The sequence below is a fragment of the Papaver somniferum genome, chromosome 7, assembly GCF_003573695.1.
Source record: "Papaver somniferum cultivar HN1 chromosome 7, ASM357369v1, whole genome shotgun sequence".
Classification (NCBI taxonomy): domain Eukaryota; kingdom Viridiplantae; phylum Streptophyta; class Magnoliopsida; order Ranunculales; family Papaveraceae; genus Papaver; species Papaver somniferum.
In genome coordinates, this window is record NC_039364.1 from 208155055 (window position 1) to 208170864 (window position 15810).

A 15810-nucleotide genomic window follows, 5' to 3' on the forward strand; every position below is an offset into this window, starting at 1 on the left:
GTCTCGGGGAGATTCCGTTTTCAAATTTCGGTGTAATTTCGGTTCCAACTTTTATAATAAGAAGTGTTTGTTGCCAGGTTCAATTACCAGGCGTAAACACTAACTCTCATATGGATTGATGAGAAATTGTGCTGAGGCCAGAGTTCTGAAAGACTATTAGTAACAATTAATTCCATTCACAAATAAAATTGGAAGCATTTCACATCCACAGCCAGTTCCAGAGGTTATCAAGAATGTATCATGATTGCACAACCAAAAAAAGTAGTCTCACGCTCTAAGTAAACGTTACAAAATGTGTACAAAGTAAAGGAACAACAAGGATATTACAATTCTAATCAATATAATTTGATTCATCATAGATATCATCATCTAAAGTAACTCCATCATTCCCGATACCACCGAGTAGCCCATTTTGAGTGTCCAACATCAAGTCATCAGTATCATATCCATCATACTCCGAGTTAGTTGGATACATAGACTTACTTCGAGAACTACTGGCACCTTTACTACCAACAGTCCCACGTTCTTCACTAACTATCTCTTGCAAATCATCAAAAGTTACATAATCACCATGAACCTCCAAGTCATTCAAATTTCGTAACTCCAATCATTCATCATTTTCATCACGCTCCTCCAGAAAAATAGGATCATTAGCTTTATCATTATCGTTATATTGTTGGATTTCTAGGTAACGACGCTGCAATTTCTTATTATACTGGATAAAAACACTATCATTCAATTTCTGTTGCGTTATGCGATTTCGTTTTTCGAGTGCAACTAAAATACATAAGATAAGTAAGTAATTCAACTAAAATACTTAATAGTAAGCACATGCTAATTTTTTTGTTGCTTGTTGTCATAAGAACATAGGGGTATACAGGCATGTTATGTTCCTAGTTCAATCGACCTACTATACAGAGCACTTAAGGGAAATGAGTTATGATCAAGTCTTAACAGTAATACAACACTCCACAATCAATTAATTCAAAATATAGGTACTGGAATTGCATGGTTCGTGCATATTCAGAATATTACTAATCAGTGTAAAAGATTAGAATACTTACATTTTGAAATGTGCTCCAGTTTCGCTCACATGGGGAAGCAGAACAAGTAAGACTCAATACTCTGATTGCAAATTTTTGTAGGTTTGGCGCATCGATTCCTCCAAATGTAATCCACCATTCATCTGTTATAAATATAAACAAAGTAGTTATAAAATCTATCTAACACAAATGTAGTCAAACTTTAAACTTAAAGAACAAACAAGCTTACGAGGTTGATCCTTATTTCTTCTTATTTTGCAAGGCGGAGTTCCCAAGATCCCAACATCATCATCATACTTTCTCAATTCACCCGTAGCAGCATCAAGTTCATCTTCATTGGTATAAGCCTTTGCATTGCTGTATGAAGTCCGCTTTTTATTTCTATGTACTTTGGATCACTATCCATTTCATAAGCTTCAATAGTGTAGAATATGGAAGGATTCAAATAGTATGCCGCACAATGTAGAGCATGATTAAAGTTATTCTTCCATATTTTCTCAAAGCAAGCCTTAATTACACCCCACATATCATCATCTTCACTGAATTTCTCCTCTAGTTGATTCCTTGCTATCCTTACTGCATCATAAAAAGAAGGCATTGTAGGTTTGCGCTCGATGTCCACCAACCTTACAACCTTAACTAAAGGCTTCAGCACACTACAAGCATAATCAACATCTTCCCAAAATGTGCTACTTGTAACAATTTTAAGTGCATTAATTCCAAGAGTTTCTTTTGAAAATCTAGTTTTTGCCCACCTATCATTCACAAACACCATTTGTAAAGGAGTTTTATACTTTTGAAGACTTTTTAGTGTGTAATACTGAGTTGCAAATCTAGTCTTTGTAGACCTATGTAAGTCTGCACGTGTCAACTCCCTCATCAAGCACAATACTTGAAAATGAGCATAAATGTAAGTAACAAGTCTTTTACCTAGAATGACGGCTGTCTTGATTCACATAAGCTTGTCACCAAGTTCTTCTAGCATCAACTGGACACAATGAGCACCACAAGGAGTCCAAAATAGATTCGGGTATTCAAGCATTAAATCTTCTCAGCCTTTTTAAAATTTGAACCATTGTCAGTAATGAATTGAACCACATTTTCTTTCCCGACATCTTCAATTACCTCCTTTACAAGCTCACGTATGAAATCAACATCATTGGTTCTGTTTGACGCATCTACAGACTTCAATAAAACTGACCCTTTCGGACAATTCACCAAAAAGTTAATAAGATATCGCTTTTTCCCATCTGTCCAACCATCGGACATAATAGAACATCCATACCTCTTCCAATTTATCCTAAATGTATCAACAAACTTCTTTGTTTCTGCTAACTGGTCCTTGAAAAGATTTGTGCGAATCTGATGGTAAGATGGCGCGGGCATAGCTTTACTATATTCACCAATTGCATAGATCATTTGTTGGAAACTTGGACATCGAACAGTATTAAAAGATATAGAGTTCTCAGTCATCCAAGCTGAAATGCTTTTCCATGCATGTTTCTTTAACTTCTCTTTCGCTGAACTGTTTCTGTCAAGAGTGGCTTGCTGAGTTTTCTGGTGGTCTGTCTGCATGAGTAAATCCATTGGACCCCTAGAGCTACTTTGGCTATTGAATTTTCTTTTACTCTGACTCTGAACAACTACTTGACTACTACTGCCCACATTAAAATACTTTTCAACTTCTAGTACCTCATGGTCCTCATCATCAGTATCAGCATCAGACTTCTCATCAGATTGTGTGCGACGATACATAACATCAACGTTATCCCTGTGAGCTTTCTTTAACTTCTTTATACTGTCATTTTGTCTAATTTCATTTATAATTTCAACTGTTGCTTTCATACATGATGAAACATTCCCTTTGACTTGTGTGATATGCTGCTTAAGCCTAGTAATTCCACCACCACGCATTTCTTTGTTACAAAGCGTACAACTTAGTTTCTTCGGAAATGCAGGATCTTTGCATGTAGCCCATTTCCATGCTGGATCTCTTGTTTGAGTCAGACTAGAAGATTGAGGGAGTATTGACCCACATGTAGTGTTTGATTTGTTAGAATTGGATACATTAGAAGAATCCATAATCACAACCTGAAATTCATGTCAAATTGAAATTATGAGAACAATAAGCAAACTCTATTACCCAACTGAACTTTCTTACAATTGGGAGCCAACTGAACTTGGTACACCACTGGCTAATACAACCAATTATTAGCACAAAATTATTACCACTGCCTACTAAAACTCTACTTATGAACATCGATGTATAGTGTATAAATTGATATCATATAATGACACAAACATCACCTCAACCACATTCCTACCTGAGAGAAGCATAGAATGGATGCCTACCTCAGATTTGCATCCAGCTGAAAGAAGACTATTACTTGAGCCACCCAAAGCAAAATTAAATACTTCTTGATCTTAACCAGCAGTTAATACTGCTACCTGAGGAAACCGAACACCCAATTCTTCATTACTAAAGCAAATCAACAAGAACCCTAACATGCATAAAACACTGTCACAACTATGAAGTGAACTCAATATTTAATGACCTCACCAGCAAATCAACAAGAACCCATGACAAATCAAAAAGAACCCATGAAAAACAAATTCAGTAATTAAACAAAGAAAGCTTCAATTGAAATTCAAAACCCTAATCTCAGATTAACATCAAAAGAACTCACAATATGATAGAAAAGTTCTCAAAAGTCAAAATATATAAATCTAGCTTCGATTAACACCACAAACCCTAATCTTGCTTCGATTAACATACCTTGCTTCGATTATGTGAGAGAGAGTCAGAGACTGAAGAAGAAACGAAGTGAAGAAGAGTGAATCGGTGGAATAGATATTAGGATTAGTTAGGTTAAATTACTAAAACACCCTATCTCGGGGGTAAAATCGGTGGAATTTCGGCCGATATAACCGAGTTTTCCGGTAACTTTTCGTATCACCGGAATTTCGTATTCCGCTATGTTACGAGCCGAAAAGGGAAATTTCGGCTGAATTTCGGCCAAGTGATATGAGTTGGACAAAGGCTCTTCTGTTTATCTTAACATAAACTCCTTTGCTAGGTTCCAAGATCTATCTTATGTTCAATCACCAAAAGGTAATCGTTAAGATTTTGCAATCAATACCTTTAATCCCAAGGAAACGTATTGATGCCGATATACACAACTATTCTATCAAAATACCAAAAGGATAGATCGATTATAGTTGGATCCTCTTTTACCGAAACAAGTAATATGCACACCAAAGATTTATATAACCAAGTCAAAAATCTTCTATCTCTTCTTTGTCTTCAAATCTTCTTAAATCTTCAATAAACACCTGCACACAACTACTTGAATCACTTGTGATCAATCACACACAGAACGAAGTCTGTTAACAATGGATTATCAAAAGATCGTCTTTAGCACTAACAAAAGTCTAAAGATCCCTGTCGAAACCTTGAACTAGTTTGAGTGAATCTTATATCAGAAGAGAAGATTTTCAAGCATAAACAAACTAGGTGAAATCAAAGTTCAACCACCGTTAGTCAATCAAATCAATATGAAAACAAAAGATAAACTCAATTATCTAGTTTCCCACCAGCGATACGCGCTAGAGCTTCTCAATCCCAAAGAAGACTTTAAACTGAGCGGCCATAAGAGATTTCTCCTAATTAGGTTACTCTCCTCTCCGAATAGGCGGCTTCACCAGTAACAGTGCAACAGAGGAAGTTTACTGTCACGAAGGATTAGTTTGCCCGAAATGCAAACTTAAAGTATTTATAGACAAGGAAGTTTGGACACCAAGGAATTTCCAAAACCGAAAATATTCTCAAGATATTCTATAATAATTTTCATATTCGGTTTTCATAATTCCTGAGAATGCTCTATCCAAAATAATGATCGAAAATCTCCTTGGAAAATCTTTAACTAGCAAATGCACATTACTAATTCTTATTTTCCATATATAATTAAAAACCTTAATTAAAAGATTCTTAACTTATTTAATTTCGATGCTGGGATTTACTTCCTTCTTATCCGTTAAGGAATATCTTTGAACAATAAAAAAATATACGCATTACTGCACGTGTTCAAAGTGTGTCGACATCCTTTCTTTGTAAGTCCTCTTTCATACTTACTCACTTGAAACCGATTTACCACACTTCCAAACAAGTTTAGAATTGGTTCATCTGACTTTCAAGAGCTATGTGATTGATTAAGAACTTCTCAATCACAAATCATGGGTTTAACGGTTCTACCAAAATAAGTTTCGGTTCTACCTCCATGTGAGTATTGTGCATAGTCACACTAGCTTCCCAAAATTCGGTTGACTAGGTACTAGGATCGATTTTCCACATGTATATGGTATCTAACTCATATGTGTTGCACATGTCCATAGGATCGGTTCCCCTTTGCCTAAAAACGTGTTGCACATGTCCATAGGATCGGTTCCCCTTTCTGCTATAAACCTTGTTGCACCCCATACAAGGATCGATTCCCCTTTGTGACATGTTGCACCTCTTACTAGGATCGGTTCCCCTTTACCCAGTGTTAGGCCTTATAAACTACACAAACTCGATCATACCAACAGGTGATTACTTAAGATCGGTTTCACTAATAAAAGTCATACCAATAGAAAAGTCAGGCCTCATGTGAATAGTTTTACCAAGAACACAAACAAGTCACGAGCGGTTATACTAATCACACATATTGGTCGTTCATAAGATATGCAATGAAGAACATCCCCAATAACGCCTGGCGATTTCCTTTTTGGTTTACAATCAAAGTTCATGAACTTACTTCCTTAAAACACATGTAACAACATTGTTTCCTAGGATGAAATCCTCACCTCATACCCATACATAATCACAATAGCATTCATACGATTATGTTGATGTCTTATCTACAAAGTTTAATGGTAAAGCAATAAACCTCGTATTGAATTCCTTAATACTATGTCTATCTAGAGTGTTCATGCTTTGCAGTTTTGTTTTCAGTATGCACGACTTGAAAGATATGTTAGGGAATAAAACAGTTCAAGTCAAATATCACTAACCTCAAGTGGAAGGATGATGTTGTGGTTGTAGCTCCGCACTTCTTCAAGTATTCAAAATACTTGTAATGTCTCATATCCTAATACTTTCAAGCTAATCTATACGAAGTTGACTCTAGTACATTTAATCAAGCGACTCTTAAATGAGTTTTGGTTCACTAAAATATGACAACCAAACTTGAAATACCAACGTTTGGTGGGTTCAACCGAGCTATGCTCTAACATATATAATAATCTCCTTTGCCCGGTTAGATCAATCTATCCAATAACTACCAAAGTAGTCAAGTTTAGATTCGCACTCAATCAAAATAAATCTCAAAGAGATACATTGAGAATGCTGATCTCACGTAACTAATCAATCAAATAAATCTGTTTCTAGTTGGATCCCAGCCGATCAAGGTTTGTGCACACACAAAGATATGAGAACTAAATAAGAAATTTTCTTCATCTTCAAATCTTCTTTAATCTTCAATAAACACCTGCATAAACCACTTGAATCTCTTGTGATCAGTCACACACAGAACGAAGTCTGTTAACAACGGATTATCATAAGATATCTTTAGATCTACAAACAGTTCTAAAGATATCGTCGATACTTCAATCTAGTTTGAATGAATCTTATATCATAAGAGAAGATTCTCAAGAATAAACAAACTAGGTGCAATCAAAGTTTCAACAATCGTTAGTCAATCAAATCAATCGAAAACTAATAACACTGCAATTATCTAGTTTCCCACCAACGGTAATCGTACATCTTCTTGATCCCACTGAAGTCTTTTAACGAGCGGTCGTAAGAGATTTCACCTAATTAGGATACTTTCCTCTTCGAATAGACGGATCTACCAGAAACAACAAGAATGAAGTTTTCCTGGCTCTTAGGATATATAGTTTGCTAGAAATGCAAACTTAGGTATTTATAGACCAAGGACGTTTGGACACCAAGGAATTTCCAAAACCGAAAATATTCTCAATATATGCGATGAATACCAAAATTCGGTTTTCCTAATTCCAATAAATGCTTGTGAAAAAGCGGGGGTCTAACAACACCACCCGATAATTCGATTAGCAATCTGTATGGACAAACTCCGAAATACTTTGCTAGAGAATCAACTAGACACTCAGACTCAATCTAGATTAAAGTATCTCAAGGAGTCAATATCTCTCACTTGTTTTAATTTACTCAAGCTAAAACAATAGCGAGTCTTTAATCAAACACAAGGAATAACTTGGACGGTACCAAAGACCAATATCCAAGGATCAATCAATATCAATCAACAACCAAAGGTTGGATTTCCAATTGATGATCCTAACGCACAACCTGTATTATTTCAATTATATAAAATATAATGTGGAAAAGAAATAACACAGACACCAGAAGTTTTGTTAATGAGGAAACCGCAAATGCAGAAAAACCCCGGGACCTAGTCCAGATTGAATACACACTGTATTAAGCCGCAACTGACACTAGCCTACTACAAGCTAACTTCGGACTGGACTATAGTTGAACCCCAATCAGTCTCCCACTAATTCAAGGTACATTTGTACTCCTACGCCTCTGATCCCAGCAGGATACTACACACTTGATTCCCTTAGCTGATCTCACCCACAACTAAGAGTTGTTGCAACCCAAAATCGCAGACTTGATAATAAGCAAATCTGTCTCATACAGAAAAGTCTATCAAAGGATAAATCTGTCTCCCACAGGAAAAATCCTAGGTTTTGTTCCGTCTTAAGATATGAAATCAAGGTGAACAGGAACCAATTGATAATCCTTCTTATATTCCCGAAGAACATCCTAGATTAATCAATCACCTCTCAACAATCCTTCTTGACTACACAAGCGGTTTGTCGAGGAATCACAAACAGTGAGACGAAGATGTTTGTGACTTCTTTATCTTGCCTATCGGAGAACTCTCACGATCTCAATCCAATCAATAGATTGTACTCGTACGATAGAAGATGCAAGATCAGATCACACAACTACGATAAAAGTAGTATCGATCTGCCTTCACAATCCCAATGAAGTCTTTAAGTCGTTAACCTGGTTTTAGAGAAGAAAACCAAATGTTAAAGGAGAATCGACTCTAGCGAGCGCACTAGTATCACACAGAAGTGTGGGGATTAGTTTTGCACAATGCTAGATCTCTCCTTTATATAGCCTTCAAATCAGGGTTTTGCCTTAGTAACAAACCAATCCATATTCACCGTTAGATGAAAACCTGATTTAGATTCAAGCTAATATTTCTCAACCGTTGGATCGAAAACTTAGCTTTCCACACACACTTGGGTAGACGCTTACTGGGTTTGTGAAAACCATGCCCAAACGTGTACGTGTATGTTGGTTCAACATAGTAACCCAAAAGGTTAACCATATGAGCAATTCATATTAACCTAGTTCTTCTTCACCATAACTAGTTCAATCGACTCAAATGAACTAGTTAGAGAGTTGTTCAATTGCTATGAGATCTTATGTAACTACACAAGACACAATTGAAACAAAGATGATTCGATTCGATGAATCGGCTCATGAACTTTATAGCCACGGTTTGCATCAAGCATTCTTTAGTAATTTAAGTTTCATGTTCAGAGCACATATTTAGATCATAACAACTTAAGCTCACAAACAAGTTCGCGGACTTAAGGCAACCGGCAGAGTTTTCCAAACTCAGCAGAAAATCTCGGCAAAGAGACTTCCGCCAGTTCGCGGACTAGGTTCGCGGACTGAGTTCGCGGACTAAACACGTAAACGAGTTTTTGGAAAATCCCAGCAGAAATTATCGGCAAGAGAACTTCCGCCAGTTCGCGGACTGGGTTCATGGACTTGGCAAAGCCATTTCCTCCGATTTCTCTCAATCAACAAAGTTCGAAAACTTCGGATTAAGGAATACATGGTTATGTAATCTAAACTCTCATCCAATCATTGATACATTCTCAGAGGACGTTATATAGCCGTTATTCATAGACCGTTTCACGTCAGAGCAATTCTCAAAGTAATTGAAACTTTTCATGACTTTCGTCACTAGGTGAAGATAAACTTGATCAAAGCGAAACGCTTTACCAACACACGATTTCGAGAAAAAGATAAGTAGTGAATACTCAGCTCGAAATGTCAAATGCGTATGATCCAATCTATATAGCATAAGAATTTTTGTCTCATAAGAAGTAGGAGATAGAATAGATAGACTTTTGAGTGACAGATAAGTTCAAGTCTCCACATACCTTTTTGTTGGTGAAGTTCCACGGTTCCTTGAGTAGATCTTCGTCGTTGTATGATGAATCTCCATGAAGTACTTGAGCTCAACTACACTTTTCTATCCTAGTCCGAGACTCAGCTATAATAGACTAGAAATCAGGACTCATAGTTTTGATCACTAACATTGACAAACATGCTTGATATATCAACGCATGCGAGGTCGACCGAGATATACTCTAACAATCTCCCCCTTTGTCAATTTTAGTGACAAAACTATTAATACATATGGAATACAAAAAAGATAAACTTTAATGGCTCCTATTCCATAGTCTAATCTTCAACATTCCTTGAAATCTTCGTCCTTCCAAGTACTCCAATGATCCCAAAGGTTGTAAGTTTAGCACCATCGTTGTTGAAGATCCGTAGCTATAACAATGAGAGAAATCGAGATTCTCAATCATTATTATACAGTGTCATAATATCATTATGTAACATCAAAGTCCAATTGCATCACGACTTTAACAACAATACTATGGTGATATGTATCACTCCCCCTTAGTCAATACTCCATATCGATCATGGAAACCACTTCCCCTTACACAATGATCCGAAAACCATATGTATTTGTAGTGTAACTTACATTATTTCTCCCCCTTTTTGTCAATAAAATTGGCAAAGGTAAAAGAACGGGATCATAATGAAATTTCCACAAGAGACATTTCATAGACTAAAAGAAAAATACATACCAACTTAATTTAGATGCAATCATAAAGCCGAAGCTAAATGCATTCATCAAGGAGTTTTAAGATACAAGATAACCCCTATAAAATTCCACATCCGCACACCCCGCAAGATATTACCATTAAGCACAAGTTCAAAAGAACTCTCCCCCATTTGATGTCATTCCCGAAAGAACAACAAGAGCGACCTTTATTTCGAAAGAAAAGAAGGATTTTTAATTGGACACCAAAAACCATGGAAATGATTTTCTATATCCAAAACTCAACCAAATTAATCACAAGTAAACCCATGATTAATTTAATCGGAATATGCAACTAAATCAAACCACAAAAGTGATCAATTTAATTGATTGTGCTCAACATAAGAAAACTCACGGAGCTACAACTAAGATAACCACACGGAGATGACTACCTTAATAGTTAAGATACTCAACATAAGGAAAACCTTACGGAATATATGACTACATCAACCAATAGAACATGATTAGTACAGCCGTTCATATACTCAACACAAGAACTTGTGGAATATATGAAAAACTCAACTAGATTAATTACAAGAGAACCTATAATTAATCTAATTGGAATACACAACCAAACTAATCACCGAAGCAATCAATTTAATTGTCAAAAGATTTTGCTCGACAAAAAAATACTTTCGGAGCAAATAACTAAATAACCAACCAAGATGATTAATTTAGTTCAAGAATGCTCAACATATAGCATCTCATGGAACAACCAACAAGGCCAATATTAATCGACATAGTTATAAGGTGATCAACATAAGATACACAATAGATCCTTCACGGTAAAACATAACAAAATGGATCAATGAAGATCAATACCGTGGATAACATACAAGGATCTATTCTATTTTCCATCACTATTTCCATAACGACATAATAGACTTTATCCTTTTCAAACAAAAGATTTCATCCTATTTTTCATCAAATAAATGACTGCATAGGCATAACTTTTGTAATTGTCAAAAGTCCAATCGTCCTTTCATCAATACGAATATCAATTTATGAACGACTTTACTTTTGACACAATATGGGACCTTCAAGTTCATGGACGCAAACAATACATATCCCATAAAAATATTGCAATACTTCAAAACAGATTAATACTGCAATCTTATCATCCTCCAAATATTTTTAGAATTTAAAAACCAATAAACCTAAAAAATAACATAAGAAGATGAAAACAAAAATAGCTATGTGTAGTCACAATCTTCGCTATTCAAGCTCTAGTTATTCTTCCAACTTCCAAAAATAAGACATACTAGGCAACAAAAACACAAGCTAGAGAGAATCATACTCCATCGTTTTCCTGACATCGAATAGGGATATGGGCAGTACAGGATCCTCACAAGACATGGAGTCTTCGGGCTTGTGAACGCCAGCCTTCTCTGCTGTTAGAGCACTGATCGGTTGAACCCACTAGCGTTGGTATGTCAAGTTAGTAGTCAATTTTAGTTGCCAAAATGGATTCTTGATTTAGCATACTAAGATAGTTTCGGACTAGTTTAGGTCTAAGAAGTTGAATCGTAGATACCCTTAAAGGATGAAGATTGAAGGCTACAAGAAGACGTCAACAAGTACTTCATCAACAAATCTATGTGATTGATTGCATTTGGATTCTTGTTCAATTCTACCTTTCTAATCTATCGAGATAAATGCTCACTCTATGGAACAATTCCTATGACGGTAAATGTACATTTATGTATATATACTTGAGGTTATTTGATTCATGACTTTGGTGATAATAACCTTTATCCCTATAAAGTATCTCATGTTATAGTGAATGAGCTTGTGAATCCAATGAGCCAAGAATCACTCAATTCCGAGTTATAACGACAAAGTTATGAGTGATTTAAGTTCATTAGTAGGAAACATTCCATGGGCTTTGGAGTGGTCTGCGAACTTGGGCCCAATACGTGACTAAAAGGGATTTTTTGTCAAGTTGGTGATGTTTCCTTATCTAGGCAAGTTAGCTATTGGTCCAAACACTTTTGATTACCATATTAAAGTGTTTGTGATTCCTGCCTAAGTTAAAATGTGATTTATTCACATAAATATAATTTTTGCTAAATAAGTTATTTATTTAATTATTTTGGAAAGAGTTTTGACTTAGGAAAGACTCCCATATTTAGGAGAGTCTTGTAAAAGGAAAAAAGCTTTGCTTAGCTTCCAAGCTATTGTTCATTATAAATAATGAGTTCGCGAGTTTACACGTTTTTTATCCCTTTGGAAAATTGGCGTAAGCTCTGCAGGTTGTTTTCCACGTCTTCCGTTCTTCGTGAACGAGAGTGAGATAAAAGTATTTGTATTAGGGATCACAAAGCCAAGTTGGATTTAATCTCCGTGATTGATCATACAACTTGTAATCTAGGTTTTTCACCTCTTGTCTATTCTAAGGTTTTCTCTTCTGATATAAAACCATTCAAGAGTTGTTGATCATAAACCCTAGGTTTTGATAGATTTCAATTTCCGATCATATACCAACACTTGTTAGTCGAAATCGGAGACTAGAAAGAAAAACTTCTTTTGAGGCATCTCGTAAAAATCCTTGGGAAGTTTTAAACAAGATATCTCTAGATTTATTCTAGTTGTTCTTGTTGTAGAGTTATTAGGTTTCTCTTCCTTTCATTGAAGAGTATAATAATCCCTAATCTACAGGTTTGTTTTGATATTAATTTTACCTAGTAATTATTTTTATCAAAATAAACACAAGATTTCCAAAACCTTGATTCACATCTAACTGGTGTTTTGTGCAAACAAAATATCAAATCGTATCGATCGTGGTGGTGTATCTTCTAAAGAGAACTTTTGGTTCTGCTAGAAGATTTGTGTGAAGAGTTCCTAAAGAGAATCGGTATTCTGCTAGGAGTTCTACAAGTTCTGAAGAAGGTATTACATATAGTCCGAATAGGTAGTAGGAATTTGGTGTAACAACTTATTATCAGTGTGTGTTTATTCTGGACTAGGTACCGGGGTTTTTCTGCATTTGCGGTTTCCTCGTTAACAAAATTCTGGTGTCTGTGATATTTCTTTTCCGCATTATATTTTATTTATATAATAGAAATATCACAGGTTGTACGTTAAGATCAATCAGTTCTTGTATCCAGCCTTAGGGTTGTTGAGTGAATTGATTGACACTTGAACATTGGTCTTTGGTACCGTTCAAGTTAAACCTCTTATATTCAATCGGGCTCGCAAATCCCTATTTCCTGATTGCGAATTGAATCAAGAGACAGAGATATAAAACTCTTTGATATACTTTTTATAGATAGAGTCTAATTGTCTAGTTGATTCTCTTGAAAGTATATTGGAGTTTGTCTATTCATATTGCCAAATGAAATATTGGGTGGTGTTGTTAGACCCCCGCTTTTTCAATTGGTATCAGAGCAGGCAAACACGCTAAGACCTCATAAGTCTGTGTTTGTAGCAATCTGATTTTATGGAGAGAGGTGTTATCTCTATAAACGTATCACCAGTATTCAATGGCACGAACTACTTATGGTGGAAAATTGCTATGCGAGATTTTATTCAAGCACGTGATTTTCAATCATGGGTATGTTGTTAATGGCTATGATGCTCCCGTTGTGGCAGTAGGAGATGTAAACGTTCCCAAACCTATTGGTGAATATATCCCTGCTGAGATACTTGCTGCAAAGCGAAATTCCGACGGTTTGAATGCCATTATCCCATATCTTCAGCACCACGTGACTACGTGCAATAAGTCTAAAGATGCTTGGGATATCCTAGAAACCATATTTGAAGGGAATGCCGCAGAAAAAGAAACGAGGCTTTAATAGCTAGCATCTGACTGGGAAAACCTTCACATGTCTGATGATGAAACCTTTGATGTGTTTGACCAAAGACTTTCTCAAATAGTTAACGCCTCGTTTGCATTAGGAAGAACTATTCCAGAGAAAGATATTGTGTGCAAAATTCTCAGGTCTCTACCATCAAGATACGAGTCTAAGAAACATGCCATTGAAGAAGCAAACGATCTTTCCACACTCTCCAAAAATACTCTTGTTGGAAAGTTAAAGATCTTTGATATTGAACACGTAAGAAAAGATGTGATTTCTCTTAAAGCTGCAAACAATTCTGAATCCCCTAAGGATAAATCTGGTTCGCCAGATACTAAGGATGTTACTCCACGCCAATTTAGAAAACTCTTGAGAGACAGGAAAAAGAGTTTTTCTAAAGTTACAAAATCTTCTATTGATGATGTACAATGCTATAACTTTCGTGGTTTCGGGCATCTTTCTTCAGCATGTCCTAGCTGGAGTCGTAGACAATCGGCATATGCAGCAGATTTGCCTACTCTTGATGATGGTCCTGAATTTTGTAATCCTCAAGAGCTCACAGGCGAGGTTGCATTAGCTTCTGGAAAAATTCTTTCGGATACTGATTCTGATTCTGACGAAGAAGTGTTCCATGCTGATCCAGTTGCTAATAATCTTCTTAAAGAATGTCATCGGAAACTTTCGGAAGCTGATAACATCATTTTCAGTGAGAAAGTTAAATATGACAGACTTCGTAGTCGGAATAAAGACTTGCAAGACCAACTTGATTTTAGTGGTGCAAGAGATTATCTCAACGAAATACGAAAGTTTAAAGAAGAAATTGCCGAAGGTCGAGATCGGGAAATTACTCTTCAAGCAAAGCCAGATAACTTGGAAAACATTGAGATGAACTTGTTATTTGATTCGGAACGAGAAGATCTCAAAGTTCAATGTGAATCATCCAAGAATGATCTAGTTATTGCGCTTGAGAAGGTCAAAAGTTTGGAAGAAGAAAACTTGAGCTTAAAAGAGAGTTTGTCTAGAAATAGCATCTCAGATAAATTAACCTCGATATTGGGAGCATGTAGAATTCATCGTGATACACGAGGATTGGGCTATGAAGGAATAGACGCTCCTAGTATTTGCAAAGAGGTAAAATTTGTCAAAGCTAAATATTCTTCTCAACCAAAACCTTCCACGGTTGACAAAAGTAAAGTATCTCTACCAACTACGGATGGCGAAAAAAAGAAATCCTGCCAATCTCCAAAGCAAGCACATACACGTTCAGGTAATACTAAACATAACTTTTTCCATTATACTAAAAATTGTTTTTATTGTGGAAAACCAGGTCACTTGCAAAGGAATTGCAGATTTCTTAAACGAGATAAAACCAGATATGATTTTTTTAGGATGACAAGATCTGATGTTCCAAACTGGAGAAAAACTGAGTCTCATAATATCAGTTCTTTCAGTATTCCCCCAAAGAAGTTTCACAATTATATTGGGGAGAAAAATAAATACGTTGCTCCAAAAGCTGCTCAGAAATGGGTACCAAAGAAGACTAATAAAGCAACGAGTACTATTAAGAAGGATCTCCCAGACAAGAGTTTGACAAGGGATAACATCTTAAAAAGGTATGGAACATTTATTGAAAGTTTCAAGGAAGTTTTTAAATTCCTAGAGTCCATGCATGATTTTGTTTCGAAAACCTGTAGTGAGCAAGATTTTGCTCACCTCAACACAACCTGATTGTGTTGAAAGTGCATTCTCGCCAAGAAGCCCTAATAAATGCGGTGAGGATTGCAAAAGAATTGGGGCACACATATTAAGTTGGGAAATTTCTGAATATGTGGAACAATTTATTGTTTCGAGCTGAGTTTAACTCGCTTATATATTCCTCGAAACATGTGTTGGTAAGCTTTCACTTTGATCAAGTTTATCTTCACCTAGTGACGAGAGTCATGAAAAGTTTCAATTACTTTGAGAATTGCT

General features: G+C 36.0%; 1 protein-coding gene across 1 annotated transcript; it reads right to left on the bottom strand.

Annotated features, from left to right (window-relative positions):
* Positions 1 to 331: 331 nt before the first annotated feature.
* Positions 332 to 1818, bottom strand: LOC113295869. Its single transcript, XM_026544198.1, has 3 exons — positions 1354 to 1818; positions 1065 to 1223; positions 332 to 577 (listed from the first exon to the last, which is right to left on the bottom strand). Exons 1-3 carry the CDS (start codon positions 1816 to 1818, stop codon positions 332 to 334), a joined length of 870 nt encoding a protein of 289 aa, XP_026399983.1.
* Positions 1819 to 15810: the final 13992 nt, after the last annotated feature.